Genomic DNA, 15,677 nt, shown 5'->3' on the forward strand with positions numbered 1-15,677 from the left:
ATGAATATTTGACGAATGTCTGATGATGACGAATGATTTATCTGTAAAACACTATTTCTAGGTGGTTAAGGTTAATTTGACAGTTGCCTACGTTACAAGAAAAAAAAAATGGACAGTTTATTTTTGAAATAATACCTGTGAAGAGCCCTGGTAATCATGTTCCTGAGAAGGGCAGCAAAACGGTTGGTCGGTCGAAGCAAGTCGGCCGAACGCAATCTAATCGTCTGCTAGACGTCTTTTTGTAGAGGTGTCTGTTTCGATGCTATCAATTCGGAAATGATAATGCGATTCCATAAACCAATCGGGCACTCCCGGTAGAAGGGGCTCTTTCACGGTTTGGAGGAGGAAATGTCTGTCAAATTAGTATTAAACAATATGGCCAGGCCAGAAATGAAAAAAAAAATCCATAATTATACCCAACATATAAGAAAACTGCTTAGAATTATTAAAAATTCAACAAATTTTAGTTAAAAAATAACAGACTGAGTAGAAATCAAACTTTGATTAATTTTTTAGTTGCTCCAAAATAGATGGAAGTCACAGTTAAAGTGACTAACAATAAAATAAGACCACCTAAAGTATTTGCTTCGTAAAATTTAGGTAATAGTGCCAATTTTCAATAAATCGACTAAGTTAAAAACTTAATACCTTGGAAAAATAGAACTTTCATTTGATTCATCGAGACGAGCGATCGAGAGATTAAAGATTTTAAGTCTACTTGTATCATTCTTAAGGTATGTCCAAAGCATGCAATAAAATAGCACTAGTGATCAAGTTTGAATATCGACAAAAGTTGGTTTTAAACTTTTGGGCATCTTTTACATCTATTTTTCCACATTAAACCAGTACTGATTTGTTGAATTTTTATGCACCAATATTTTGGCGGTCCGGTGGTCGAGAAAATAACGGAGCCAAATCCCATCTAAACCGCCTTCCCGTACATAGGGCTGACTACCTTACTACGGATAAAATCAAGTCACAGAAAGCCAAGAAAAGCAGGCCGAGACCTCTGGAGGTTGTTGATCCAAAGAAACAAATTTTTTTTGCAAAGCCTTTTTTTACTCAGTTTTTAACTTTTGAACAAAAACAAAAAATATATATAACATTGAGAAGTTGAGGACTCTTTGCCACATTTGGATTTGATTATACCTGGTATCAGTATCGAAAGGAATAGTTTTATAATCGGAAATAAAAGAATAATTAATATAATTAGAACGGTCCTTGATGATCATATTCATATTTCGGATGGTTTAAAAAGTCACAAAACGAGAATCGCATCGTTCTTTTTTTTTTGAATTTGAATTTATTTAATACAAGTGTTATTTTGCTCTAATGATATGCACAACAGTATGCCTTTTTAAAATACAGACATTTCAAGGAAAGCATAGTTGAATAGATGTAAAAATTAAGTTACCACAACACGGACTTGATTGCATGCTTTAAAAGATAACGTTGTTTATCCTACTACGCACGTTTTTCATGCACACTTGAACGTAATTCCATTATGGGGTGAGCAGTTGCGATTTACCTTAAAAACTTAAATAAACTGTAACACACCAACTGTTTACAAATGCCGACGGTAGTAGGGCATTCGTAAGATTATCATAAATAGGATCAGCTAGTTCCTTCCGTACAATAAATTAGGCTCATCGCTTTTGTTTGATCGTGTGTGTGTGTGTATGGATTATCTGCTGCTATTACCTTGAGGTTTTTGAGGAGGATTAGATTCTGGTGCAGGACTCTAGACAGAATTTAATTTTCCTGTAGAGCGAGGATACAATTGACAAAGAAATTTTCAAAGAGCATATGCATTCGGCAAGAATCTTCCTAATGTACTGAATCGTACTACCACTGCCCATTAAAGAAAGTGTTGTGACAGCAAGTTGTGCAGCGAATGTCGAACTGCAAATCACAACAAATGCATTCGATGCAATGCCCGCAAGCAATTCACACGATTTATTCGAACCGATGTGAAGTTCATTTCATCTCTTTTTTATTAGAAGGAGGATCCCCTGTTCAAGAAAACAGCAGGCAAAAAGGGGGCATAGATGCAGAGCGATGGTAACGATATACATGTATTATCCCGAATGCTCGCATCTCAGCAAGCGTCCGTGGAACGAAAGAGGAATCCTGCGAGACGGAATGAAAAATGATGATGATATTGAAAGAAAAGCGGCCGTTAATTTGTATGCTTTTAATCGACACTCGGCAGTACATTGTCGGGTCCGATGCGTTCCAATGTCTCAAACCTGTTTGAGTAGCACCCAGAAGCTGTCTCTCTTTTTGTTTGCTGTTGTCTGGAGTGATTGTGGCACAGGAATTCCGGTAGCAGCTTTGGCGTTAAATATCCGTATACACTCGGTTTTACGGGGCTTGCTTATAAACACTGAGTTCCAACAGTTACCAGCGATTGTGGCGGATGGTGTCGCTGTTCTTTTTAGGTTTAGTGTATGGAGCTTCTTGCCAACGTCTCGTCAGCACATCGAAACGGAACAGGATAAACGGATATTTGTATGTACAGAGTGATATGATGATACATAAAGGCAGATATTTCCAATCTGGATGTCTGATCTGTCCTCAAATCGATTCAAAACTAATACTGACCACAGTTTCCTTGCCTACACAGTGACTCTGGTAATCTATAGGTGTTGCGTTCTGTACTGGCACATTGATAATGTATATCGTCGTTGATCGGCTACCGTACAGTGAGTGACCATACAACATCACTGCGAATGGCTTTCCGGGGGGCTGTTAGGTTCGTTCCACCAACAACCCCAAAAACATCGAAGACATTCCGATTTTCCTAACTAAAGACCGCGTATTGTCTGCACTGTCATGGGGTTCTCCCTTTTGTGCAGATTGCATTTCAAAAACTGCGTTCGTTCACACTTGCCTAAGAGCTAACTACGTGATAATATTGGACATCCATTGTGTCCGTTTTGCAATAACTAAAAACTGTAAAATATTTACAATAACCACGAACACGAACATCTTCATCGACACGTTGTCGATCTTTGGTAATTAACTGCGAATCAATGCTCTGCAGCTGCTGCTTTTGATATTCAGTATACGATGCTTTTTGCTAAAACCGATTGCTATTTCACTTGTACTATACAAAACTGTGCTAATGCTAGGCAACTGGCAACTGTTTTCCAACACACCGACGGGTGTAGAAGTTGTATTCGTAAACGTTGCAAATAATAAAAAAAAACAAACAAACCGATCTAATCAATCATTACTTCATCTCACTTCGCCACACTCTACACACAGTTCTACACAAACATTGCACCAACGTGTTCCGTCTCAGCGTCGCGCAGGAACGGGAACTGTCTCCAAAGACTTTGGTGGCTACCCTTAAACCTTGGTGGTAAGGTCCAACGGTGTTGTGCCTTGTAGCTTCATCCGTTTCACCTCACGATCGTACTCGGTTTCCTCGGGTTCAAGCTCCGATTCGCTGCCGCTCCCACCGTGATGAGAAAGAACGTGGCGTTGACGATGTTGTTGCTGCTGCTGAAGATGCTGATGATGATGATGGTGGTGGTGGTGCTGGTGCTGGTAATGATGTTGCAAGTGCCGCGGAGACTCCGACCGTATCGGGGACGCTCGGTGATGCTGCGCCGGTAACGATGGCGATAGCGACGACGGACGGGGCGAGTGACGAAGAGTAGTGCCTTGATGGTGATTTTGGTTGTTGCTGATACTGTTGTTGTTGTTGTTGTTGTTGTTGGTGGTGGCAGACGCATTTTTGGCAACAACGGTAGCTGGCGTGCTGGGGACGGTACACTTATACTTGTCCATCCCGGAAGACGGTCGGCTATCGCCATTAGCTTCATCGTCCGATCCATTCGACTCTGCACCGGAAAGGGATGATCTACGCTCATCGGCCGACGTGCAACTGCTACCCGTCTTCATGCTCAAATCGATGGGGTTGTCCTGCTGGTTAGGATGGCTTGATGGAGTCTGTGATTGTCGAACTATCGGGGCGGACTGCGTTACTGATACGACGGGAGATCGTGGAGGAGTCATCGTTGCTGGCACCACCTCTTCCGGTTCGGGGTCATCCTTATCGCTGCCCGTCGTGCCATTGCTTGGACAGCGCTGTGATTCCAGCACCTGATCGAGAATATAGCGCTTGGAGAAGGAGTCGGGCGATTTACCATTGTCCCGGACGGGCACGGTCGCAGGATGCATATTCTGATCGGTGTTATGATTTGGCGTAAAGCGACTGTTGTTGTTGGCCAGAGGAGAGCTTGGCAGCGTTAGGTGGGTGTCGGCCGGCTTCAGCAGTCCGGCCTGAGGATGAGAGTATAACGCCGGATGGAACCCGGGAAACATCAGATGAGACGAAGGCAAGAAGCCGGGCGGTGGCATGAGCGGTAGCCCGCCGAACGGAAGCGGCAGGAAGAGATCCTTGTTGATCGGTGAGTCGTGAAGCTTGCCCTGCCGTAGCAACGCATTTCGCCGATCATTGATCTCGTTGGAGCTGTCCGAGTTGTGGCTGTCGGGCGAACTGACTGATGGTGATGCCGACGGATGCTTGCTGTACTCCTCCAGCCCGAGCAGCATCAGCTCCTCCTTGGTGCAGGGCGGGCGCGGATACATCCCGTGCGGATAGCCCCCGTGAAACATTCCCGCATGGATGCCTACCGGTTGCGAGGGTTTCTGGTGGTTGCCCTGCTGCTGAGCGGCCTGCTGCTGCTCCTGCAGCAAACAGTGTATCTTGAACCAGTTCGATCGACGCCCGTATCGCGAACCGCTCTTGGACATTCCTACCATGAGGCATTTGCGCAACCGGCACGCCTTGCAGGCGGTTCGATTCTTTTTGTTGATGATGCATTCGCCGTTGTTTTTACACTCCGAGATCGAGGACAAATTGTTGTACGATCGGCCGAAAAATGACTGTAATCAAAGAGAGGACAAAGGAAAGAGTATGAATAGAAAGACGCGATTAGCGATATGATAAACTGGCATTCCAGAAATGGGGGTTTCTTTTTCGGCTTTTGTAGACATTCGTCAACGAAACGTCGCTCTCCCATGACCGGCATGATGTTCCAAAGGCCTTCGCCTTTGGAAAATACATTCGGTGGAATGTGGTGTCGAATGATTAACAGCTCTACGCATTCCACATTTTCACAACCACCCACAGGTCTAACAACGGCCGGCCGTGTGTAAAACTTGCGATTTCAACGAATCGAGTTTCTCGAAAAGCTTCACTGGAAAATTTCAATTCACACCTATTAGTGGCTATAACTAATAAGGATGTCGGCACAGCGACACCAACAATACAAAAAGCATATTGAGACGACCTATTTAATTTTTGAGGTTTTTAGTTCAATTTTTGATAGAAAATATGTACCGGTTGCCTTGCAAGCATAAATGACCAGTTAAGACCCTATCCTTGAAAAATATGCACGCAAACACATCACATGAAAATGTGTTGCAAGCAATAATCGCAATTGAGCAATCTGTAACAAAACGTTCAAAGTGCATGTGCATTTAAACGTCCACAATCAGCTGTTTATCCCTACCCCAGGCGCACGTATGTGATGTGTCCATGCAGTCGGCGTCTTGCACGATAATTTAGTAGCCGCTTCGGACGGAAGTCTTGTGGAAAATAAGCACTTAGATGATTGTTTTTCTGTTCGATTGCTTAATGAAAATTGCAAACAATCGGAGAGACATGCGCTACCGGAACGGGGCACGCAAGCGATACTGCGTGCTTGGGTACCAACAATGCTCTGTCATCATACCCTGTCAGATAGAGGCAGACAGACAGATGTATCGAAATTTATCTGGTTGACAGTCGTAACGTCGGGTGCTTTAGCGGGTATAGTAAGCCTTGCACGAAAGTAAGCTGATTGATGGGAGGAGACCTCAAGCAATTTCTTTGAGCAATTTGAAGTAATGAACTTTCAGGTTGGATTTTCAGGGTTGCTTCAAGAACTTCGTATGAGAATTTCTTGCAGATTTAAAAGATGCATCAATAAACTTCTTAAATGATTTAATATACCTATCCTATAAACGGCCATTCAATCCAGTTATTATTTATCACACAGTCATTAATGCATGCCTCAAAATTAGAGCGTTTTGAGCAATATTCAACCCACAATCTCCAGTGACGATGAATATTTCGAATGTAATTAGATCCCGTCGCGTGAGCAGATCCCGTTCAAACAATTCGATTGTATTGCGCCCTGTGTGCATTAACCGTGATTGATCTAAGGGTGCCGAAGCCGCAATACGTGAGCGTCACTCATTGTGTGGGAATCACACAGCAGGTACACTACACTGATTGCTTTTTCAAGCGCAACTCCCATCAAACGATGATGATGGCTATTGCTTAATTCAGGTCTACGATAGATTTGTCATTGGTAATTTAATTTATAAAGAAAAATAGCGATCAATCCGATCGATTCGCGCACCACCTCTTCGCACCCCATGCAATGGATGCGACAATGGACAGGACGGATCCATGTACTATCAGCTAGTGCTAGTGCAAATGCATCGGGTTCTACCGCGATCTTTAAGAGATCCGCCGCAAGCTATTGAGAAGCTCTGAAATTTATGAAATAGCCCACATCAGCAGCAGCTAAGGTCCTCGATTTAGGTCCGTCCGGCTGGTTTGACCTTTAGCGTACTCATGCCTGCATTGGCCCTAACCAGCACGAAGTAGTTGCTATTGTTTCTCAACATTCTGCATTGCAGCATTTCCTTTAAGCTTTTGTTCATAACGTATTTTTCAATACTACACTTCACGTACAGTCCATTAATAGTAGAACATGTGTAGATCCCCGTTCCGTTAAATATTAATAAGTTTCTTAATAACCGTCCATTCGAGTTTGTCACTCTGGTACGGGCTAATGAGAATTGTTGAAGGTTACGTTTACATGTGGGAGCGGTTACCGACGGCCCATTACCCATAGGGACAAAACAGATCTGTAGCGTTTGGTAGCGTTGATGAACGATTTGCTAAACTTTTCCAGTCCAACTTCTGGAGATGGGAACTGGTGAGGGGTTGGATTCCTTTAAGCCGGGTGACAGACATGATGTGGGCGTCGTATGGGATGAGCGCATCTGCGTTGTGATATTTGTAGATCATTGTAGGCATTGAGCAACCGGTTGTCACTCAACGCCCCGCGGAGTAGTGCTGATTCATCAGGCCCTTTTTCAAAACCGATGGCAATCCCACAAAAGCAAGATACTGGTGGTGGATGGTTTGCATTTGCCAAATGGCGTGCTCCGAATCTGTACACCACCAGCTTTGACGATCCTTTTGGGCGAGATGAGATCGTAACCGCGCAGTAGAACGAGCTAACGCCGTAAGCTAAAGCCGGGAAGTTGGGTGTCTTCCGGCAACGGTGATCTTGTGTGGGGCACTGCTCCAGTAGAACAGTGCTGGAGGCTGCAGTTCCCACCATTATTATACATCATGAACCCGATTCTTACCTTGCAACCTTCGCAAGTGAAGGCACCGAAATGAAACCCGGCTGCAGGTTCGCCACACACTTTGCACTGCTGATTCATCTGTGAAGAAAAAACAAGAATGGAAGCAATTATTATGTAGAACGATTTTTCTGAGGCACAAACGCTAAACGAATATAACCAAAAAGCACAGACACTAAAATTCTCGAAGTCTGTGTCCTTAAAGTCGATCGTAAAGTTCTGACAAGTCTTTCGGAGATGGTATTAGTATACATTTTGTGGGATCTTCTCGCTCACAGAGCTGTGAAAATAAAATCAACATTGTTGCACGCCAACACCACCCCATGGAAGCAGTTTGTTGGCATATTATCCTATGATTTACTGTTTACGAGTTCAAAATTGTGTGCGCTGCTTCCATTTGTTGCGCTGGTCCACAAAGATTGGAATCGTTTAAGCGCTAACGACAGTACGGTGTACCTGGAAATGAGATGTGTGGCGTGGTACCAAGACTTTGGTGCATGGGCTGGATGCTGGTGAACTTAATTGCTTTAGACGGCATGTTGTAGCGAGTGGTATTAAAGGAGGTTATTAAACTCACCACTTGTTGCCTTTTGTTCCTTCCTGTCAAACAGTGGTGAGTGTTCAAAATGTAGACTAAACGCTTCAGTATCGAACTGTAGTTTAATATTGAACAAGACAAAAAAAAGCTTAGCCAAACTTAGTTCTTGGAGACTTATCGTCAATGTGCGCAAAAAAGTAAACGAAACGCCTGAAAGAGTGATCTCTTCAGGAATGAGTACCCTTGCACACCGAGCTACAGATACTTGAGTTTTACGGCTTTTAACCTTGCGTTGACCTGTTCGACCGCGCAAACATCAGCAAGCAAGATGGCAGTGGTGATGTCGCGTCCATTATGCAACATGGGCTCTGAAGGATTGTGTAAGGCTTGTACCGTGATCGATTTGTTGATTTGGGTGTCTCTGATGGTTCTCCTATCATTTGCGCGATTTTGAGCTGATGGGAAATCAGTTACTTGAAGTCACAGATGCCTTGTAGTTGCGATAATTGCGACGAGAGTATAAAGCTCTTTGCCTTCGTCCCACAGCTAGTGTCTTGTTATCAATGAACTTGGCTGCGTTTAGACATGTGCCCCTTAATTAGTCAGCCAAGAAAATCAAGACAGGTGTGATATTTCGCCCCTCTTATCGCCCACCACCATCACGTCGCACGTTAACTCTCAGAGATCGGTCAACACTCGGGGCGCTCAACTTTATTGCACTGCAAGCATCTCTTCGAGACATGCCAAAAATCCTGAATTCTAATGAGATTCGATGAGCTTTATTGCTCCGCGCGGTATTATTACCATAATGCATTTAAATTTTATGCCACTTATCCCAGGGCCCGAGAATCAAAATCCGCACTAGTGAAGCATCCGTACGGACGAAAAGCCGCGCCGAAGTGATCGGTCGTCCTCGGTCTCGGTGCTGCTATTTATCATAAACGGAACACACACCTTCCACGGCACGGCAATCGTCAATCGTACCCCACCTTTTTGGAAGCGGGGGCCGCTGCCTTCCTTCCTTTCAATTCCGATTATCCTTTCCCTGCAATCGCCGACCCCGCTCAGTATCTTCCTTCTGGTCAGGCGTGATAAACTGCTGGTGGGAAAAGTCATAAACCGTGCTAAAATAATTCATTTTCGTGCATCGCTTGCGGAGTAGTATCTCGCGCGTATATTGGGCAGGAAGGCGGACCTGGGGGGGCGCGTACCAGACGTCATCGCCGCTTGGCGTTGCGGATTCCAAGGTGTTAGCAGTGGAATAAATTTATATCACGATCACTGCATTGTAGGCCGCGCTCGGCTGGTGTTGCTGTTGTTTTTGGCCTTATTTCTAGAGGACCAGGTCCGGTGCAATGATGCATGAGCCTAGGATGGACCCTCGGCTGCAGAAGACCTGTTGCCCAATTCTCCTCGAAAACTGCCAAAACCCCCAAAACAAAACAAAAAAAGGCCCCGCCAGAGGGTATTTTCGTATTGGCTATCAGAATAAAAGCCTCAATAACGAGCTGAATGTTAAATCAGAGATGCGAAAGCACTATCTCTAACGAAGCGGACGGTGGGGTTATATGATAAGTCGCTTCGGTTACTTGCTCGGTCGGCCGGTCATTAATGCGCACAGTTTTGTCAGAATGTGGTTTTAATTGCCCCCTTTTACGATCACTCGCCGTGATGGTGTCGAGAGTCGCGCGGCAAGATAAAACCGCACGGTTTTTGAGAAGTAAAAATTTGTCGATGTATTTTATGACTGCATTTTAAAGGGTGAGCGAACTTCAGGGCCCCATGATGCAGTTCCATGCACACAGCATGACAGAATTGAAAAGGTACATTAAATTTCTGCTCGCTAAAGTTGAAGTGAATCCCGGGGTTCGGCCCCGGGCTCAAGGTTAGCGTACGTCCTTTTTTGAGCCAAACTGTACCACCACTTGTTGTCCTCTGGCGTTGAGCTTGTTTTTCTGTTGGGGCATTGCATTGCAGTATAGCTGGGGCCGTTGACGAAACGTTGGTGTGCACCCTTTTCGGGTACGCAACTGTACCGGTGCTCTGTTTCGTATTCCGCCAACGTGCCAAGCCGACTGGATTTGAATATTCGCGCAATCGATCGAGGCCGCGAGTGTGGCAGTTCGGCGCTACGCTCTATTTCAGATAGCTCTCGTGTTCGTGCACGGGCACGTGCTTCAGCGCGGCCGGTGGGCATTCAATTGAGGCGAGAGACCAACCGAGTTGCGCTGTCCATTACAAGAATCGGGCAAACGTGAAAGAATCTTTTTTTGTTTCTTGTCTATTCACCAACACTCCCTACTCTTGGCCATGTTGCCCCTTCTTGAGCTGTACCATTCTCTAAATTTATAGAAATACAACCGAGTGCACAATCTGGTGGCTCAATTCTTTCATCCTAAATCTTGGATTCTACGGCGCGAATAGTCAGCTGGGGTTGAAGAAGAAGAAGTCGGCCCGGACAGGCAAAACAATGCCGATTTCACGCGTACTGGATACGTGTAGGAGTGAAGAAGATTGACATAATTCGAACACTAACGAGACAAGTTACTACTACACACCTTCTCCCCCCGGCCGACACGACGGCTTCGGCCAGCCTGACCTACCTCAACACATTCCCGGGAGTATTATTCGGCGTGCGGAGGCGTACGGCCAAATGGCGCATCATGGAGTGCGCTGGAGGCAAATCGTTTGTCTTGCGAGCGAACAATGTAGCAAGCCGGGCCGTAACAAACCACGGAAGAGTGTGGCAAGCAACCGGACAGAGTGCTAGAAAAGCGCGCAAAACGCATTCAACTTTAAGCAAGTAACGCAAGCAGAATGAAAAGAATGAAGCAAATGGTGAGGAAAACCTCGCGGAACGGAACTAACCGATTTGAACTGTATCAAGGTTGAAATGTAGCTTTTTTCTGTGCGCTCCAGTTGAGCTGAAAGTGAAAAGCCGTAGAGAGACGGAAATCGTGAAGAAACGAGGGCAGACCGTGGTTGAGAAGTAAGCAATGTAAACAAACGTGGTGCAATGTTTGGAAGGAAGGAGGAAGCATTGCAGTTTATCGCTTTGATATAAAATTTATTCTTTAAGGCGTTAAGAAGATTAGGAAATATGATCCAAGAAGATCACATCAAATCTGGGGTTTGCAAAGTTGGCGAAAGAAATACGGCAGCTGATATAAGACTACAGGCAAGCATGATTGTTGCAGAAATCCCAATCACCGGGAACAGCGAATACAAAACGGTAACAAATAGCTATGACGCATCATAAAAAGCCCTTCCGGAAAATCGCCTTGGCTGGATCTGTAATTGTTAAGTCCAATTCTACCAACGTTCAACGTAAAATATGACAAATTGTTCGTGCGATCATTTTTTTTCTCCCCGGGGCTGTCATTACTTGTACGACTCCCGAGAGACTAGTACGCGTTTGCCATTATACAACCATGATTGATCCGATTCCGATTAGCCGGAGCAGCAGATGATGCATTGATCGACTCACGGCTTAGGGTGAGACACAAAACCGGTGATCCGGTAAGATCGATCCATTTGTCATCGCTGTTAACCGACGTCTGATTGGAACTTGCTTGACAAGAATAGGGCGTGCAGGAAGTCAACGCAAAAGGGACTCACCAATATTTGGCCCATTGGCGAATCCGATCTTCCCATCGAAGATGATGCAGCGTATTCTTTTGCATAGCCAAAATCCACTGCTCCCATTCCGTACATCACACAGGGGAGAAAGGATCGCAATGCAATTGTCCCCGGATTGGCACCGTGTCGTTTGTGTCGGACTTCGTACTCCGCTTCTTCTTCCAGTGTCTACTAACTGCTGGCGACAGCTGGTGGATGCTTTCACAAAACCTTCAGACGATGTGTTGTTCAGTTAATTGTCGCTTTTTGCATTCCTGTGTTCCTGTGCTTAATAACTGGTGAATAATTTACGCTTTTACGAGCAGCAAGTCCTGAATATTCACCCAATAAACACAGCCACGAAGGACACACAAACACGAGGACCCACAAAAAAACAAGCGCACGAACACAGAACACGATGCCATGCATCCATTTAGCCATCCATCCATCCATCCATCCATCCGGAAGAACAGTGTTGCAGTTCGGGACAGGCGGTTCGACATCAGCATACAGCTCGCTCAGTGAGATCATCATAATCCCATCATCACCACCGCCGCCGAGCGTGGAGGAACTGCAGTTTTATAGCCCGCGTGGCATCCATCCATGCGGTGTGGAGTTTGATTTATTTGAGCCAGTTCCGTTTCGTTTGCGAGCTTGCAGCCAACAGTTCACCCCCACCGGGTGGGAGAGGTGGTACCGCGGTAAGTAAAAAAGGGCAACGCAGGCACAAGGAACCTGGGGCTGCGGCTGTCTGCCCTCTAAATATCCGCATACACACATTTACGCAAAAGGTTGCAACAGGGTCGTCGATCGCGGCCGGGATCCAGGCGCGACTTTACTGCACCACCAGGTTGGCGGTGATGCAAGGCCCTCGCGCGATGACTAGTGGAGAGTCAATCGACTTTTGCACATCCGTCGTCGCGGATCGCCCCCGTGCACCGAGGCGCTACACAGAAATCCTTCACACCAACAAAGCTGCCAAAGCTACACGGACACATGCTTACGATTGCTCCAAACTCTAGTGATCGAAGATCGGAGCTTCGTTTGGGCTAATGCTTCTGTAATGCTGTTTGCGAGTAGTGGAATCGCTGCTGCTGCTGCTGCTGGTGTGTTGGTAATAGTATCGAACGGGCTTACGTTAGCGTTCCGGGTGAATCACAAGATCTAATCTCACACCCTTGTGACTTCTTTTCGTGAGAAACTATCTGCGCTGGAAATCGTGTTTATTTCTTCATTACCGTATTATTATTCCCACTGAACTGATCTCCTTTTCCTATTCGTTTGATTGTATCCGGCTGCGGTGCTCGTTCGAGTTCGGTTAATACTACTACTGGAAGCGAGCGAGATGTACAGGGAGCAGCCCCACTGGCAGTCATGTAGATGCCATTAGAACACAGGTATGCGGTCATCTTGTCTCGTTTTTGACTCCAACACACACACGTGGGCAATCAGCGGTGGCAAGGAACGCATCGGTGGAACGAGCGAAGATTGTACCCTAAACGTTCCACACCCGGCATACGGGCACTGGGACTGGTCATGGATGTGATAGTTTAATTTTCCATTTCGTGCTCACGGCGCAAATTAATAGTGCATTCATGTTCGTGCTATTCTACTTTGCAGTTATTCGTACTAGTACCGGGGCGTCTCATGGGAGGCTGGAGAACACCATCCGACCGTTCGACGTGCATGGACGTGATAAGTACACAAGCGGAGGATACGGCACAAGTCCCCAATCCCAGTGACCGGCTGTCAGCACTTTATCGCGATAAGGTCAATCTGGTACCGGGCGTACCGCTGAAGTTACAGGCCGAAGCTGGCAGACTGCACCGACCCAGCGGACCCAGCGACGCAAAGTGAGAACGTTCTGTAGTTCCGTCTTGTTCCGTCTACCACATTTTCCGTTCCCATTCAGCGTATTGTTTAACCTCGTTCGTCGGCTGACCTTCCGGTCGAAAGGTGTCCATTAGTGTCGCAGCGTGTCGCTCCTCCGGCGAGGAACAATGGCGAGTGACTTTCAATGATTTTTCTCATATCAACTAATCTAGATGAAGCGGGAAGTTATCGCATTGTTGCGACGCTCTGCCTGATGACACGTTGACAGCGCTGCTCTAAGAGATGCCTCCGCGGGAAGCTGAACACATCCGGTAGTGAAGGTTTCGTTTGCTGCTGCTGATCGTTACGATATTCTACGCTCGTCGCAATTCGACGTCGTTCCGTTGTTCCGTAAATCATTAGCTGACGAGGGGGATATACCGAGCACCGGTATGCTCTGGAACGCGACGGCTGTGAGGCGATCTTTGCCCGATATCTGTTTAAGAACGTGATCCACAAAACGGTCGTTGATAGGGATCGCTGTGTTGTGCTCCGTCAATTGACAAAAGTTCTATGCCTGAGAGCGAATATGTAATATGTAACGCGTGTCTGAGATACTGCGATCGATCACACAACTCCAAAGCAAAGACAATGCACACAGAACACAGATTGGTGCAAATATCATCGATATTTGCGCAATAATAACAATGCCCAGGTACCAGTGCACCCCGTCCTACTAGGCCCCAGGCGTTTCTACTCTAGCCCCAGCCAAGAGAATTGTGAAACGAGCTCAGCCAGCTTGGCACAAAAGTAGTGTAATTCGTCACGCTTGGTTTACGTTAAAAGTGAACTATAAAGCTTGCAGCGAAGCTCATCGTCGTAAACTGAGGGGTTAAAACGTGGCACTCGTAGAGATCAGAAGTGCAAGAAACAAATCTAAGGCAAAGTTGGCAGGTGTGTCACCTACCTGCTGGCATCGATCGAGCTATTGACCCAACCAAATCGGTTCGAAGGCAAAAGCACCCATCCGCTAGCATGCAACTAGTAGATCGCTCCGATCACCGATCGAGCTGCAGCATCACGAGCGGTTTCGAGGCAGTTTCGGAGACTGTCTCCTCGGTCTTGTGCCACCAGCGAGCTGAACAATGGGCACAATCGAGAATAGGAAGTAAACAAATGGTTGATATTTGTACATTAAGTCTATTAATTATGCAATTAACCTGCTATTGTTGAATGTAAATCAAAGCGAAGAAAGAATGAAGCGAAAGTGAAACGATGGTGCTGGGCTGCCACTCCCGAGGCTGCGAGCGCACGTCGAAACTCCCGCCGAACGCCCGGGATCGCGTGAGGTCGCACGCCTTCGACATGGGTGTGTACGCGGAACCGAACCGAGTCACTAATCGCGTGCGCGGAGGTATCATCAATCGAAGCTTAATTAAATAATTGAACTAATTTTAGCACATGAGCTTCACGCTCTAATCAGGTTGAATTCATGGCTGCCGGATCACCTCCATTCATCATCGATCGACTTGTGGCTGACGGGCAGACCTTACGTGTGGACGACCAGGACCAGGACGTTCGGTGTGAGGATATCCAAATTCACCGATCGCTCGCAAAACCGGAGTCCAATTTTCGCTAGATTGTATATCATTCAATCTGGGCGAAAGCTAATCTAGTTCATTTTGTAACTCTGACACAAAGGCTAATTTGATTGATCGTGCTACAATGTACTGGTGTAATGGGCAGAATGCTTGCTGCTCACCAGTTAGGTGAATCACCATGCGCGCATGCCTCTTGCGCTGCCGAAGTAAATGCAGGCATGCTCTGTCGAGCTGCGCACAGTCGGGTTCCAGTGCAATGGCTCAAGCTTTGCCCGTAATCACGCCACAAACACTAGAAGTGGATGGAAAAGAAGGTCGCCACTTGGCTCTCTGAAATGCAATTAACGAAGACGTTTGCATCCCGGTGATCGCCGGCTTGTGCGCTTACAGCCGGTGTTATAAATAGCCGAATGCAACCATATTTACCTTCCCATTCTTGCCGACGCTGTTCTAATCTAAATAAATTGAAAAACGTAATAATGGATTTCAAACAAAGAAGAGTCCCTTTAGAGCATCCTCGTCGTGTTGGTGCTGGCAAACAGAACACGGCGCAAACAGTACTTCCTCTCGCTAAAGGTTCTCATTGACAAGTCTAGATGTTAAAAGCATCCCATTCAAGTGCCGCCAGCCAGCCGTACTACCCTGTGCCATACCGTTACCTCAGT

General features: G+C 46.1%; 1 protein-coding gene across 1 annotated transcript in view; it reads right to left on the reverse strand.

Moving 5' to 3' along the window:
* Window positions 1-1,283: 1,283 nt before the first annotated feature.
* Window positions 1,284-15,677, reverse strand: part of LOC118507386 (knirps-related protein-like) — a 28,960-nt gene continuing 14,566 nt past the window's right edge. The window contains exons 2-3 of the mRNA XM_036045839.1: window positions 7,447-7,524; window positions 1,284-4,899 (exon numbers count right to left, since the gene is read on the reverse strand). Coding sequence (XP_035901732.1) covers window positions 3,355-4,899; window positions 7,447-7,524 — 1,623 coding nt within the window. The 3' untranslated portion in view covers window positions 1,284-3,354. The remainder of the gene's footprint in view (window positions 4,900-7,446; window positions 7,525-15,677) is intronic.

The sequence above is a fragment of the Anopheles stephensi genome, chromosome 2 (genome assembly GCF_013141755.1).
Source record: "Anopheles stephensi strain Indian chromosome 2, UCI_ANSTEP_V1.0, whole genome shotgun sequence".
Taxonomy (NCBI): Eukaryota; Metazoa; Arthropoda; class Insecta; order Diptera; family Culicidae; genus Anopheles; species Anopheles stephensi.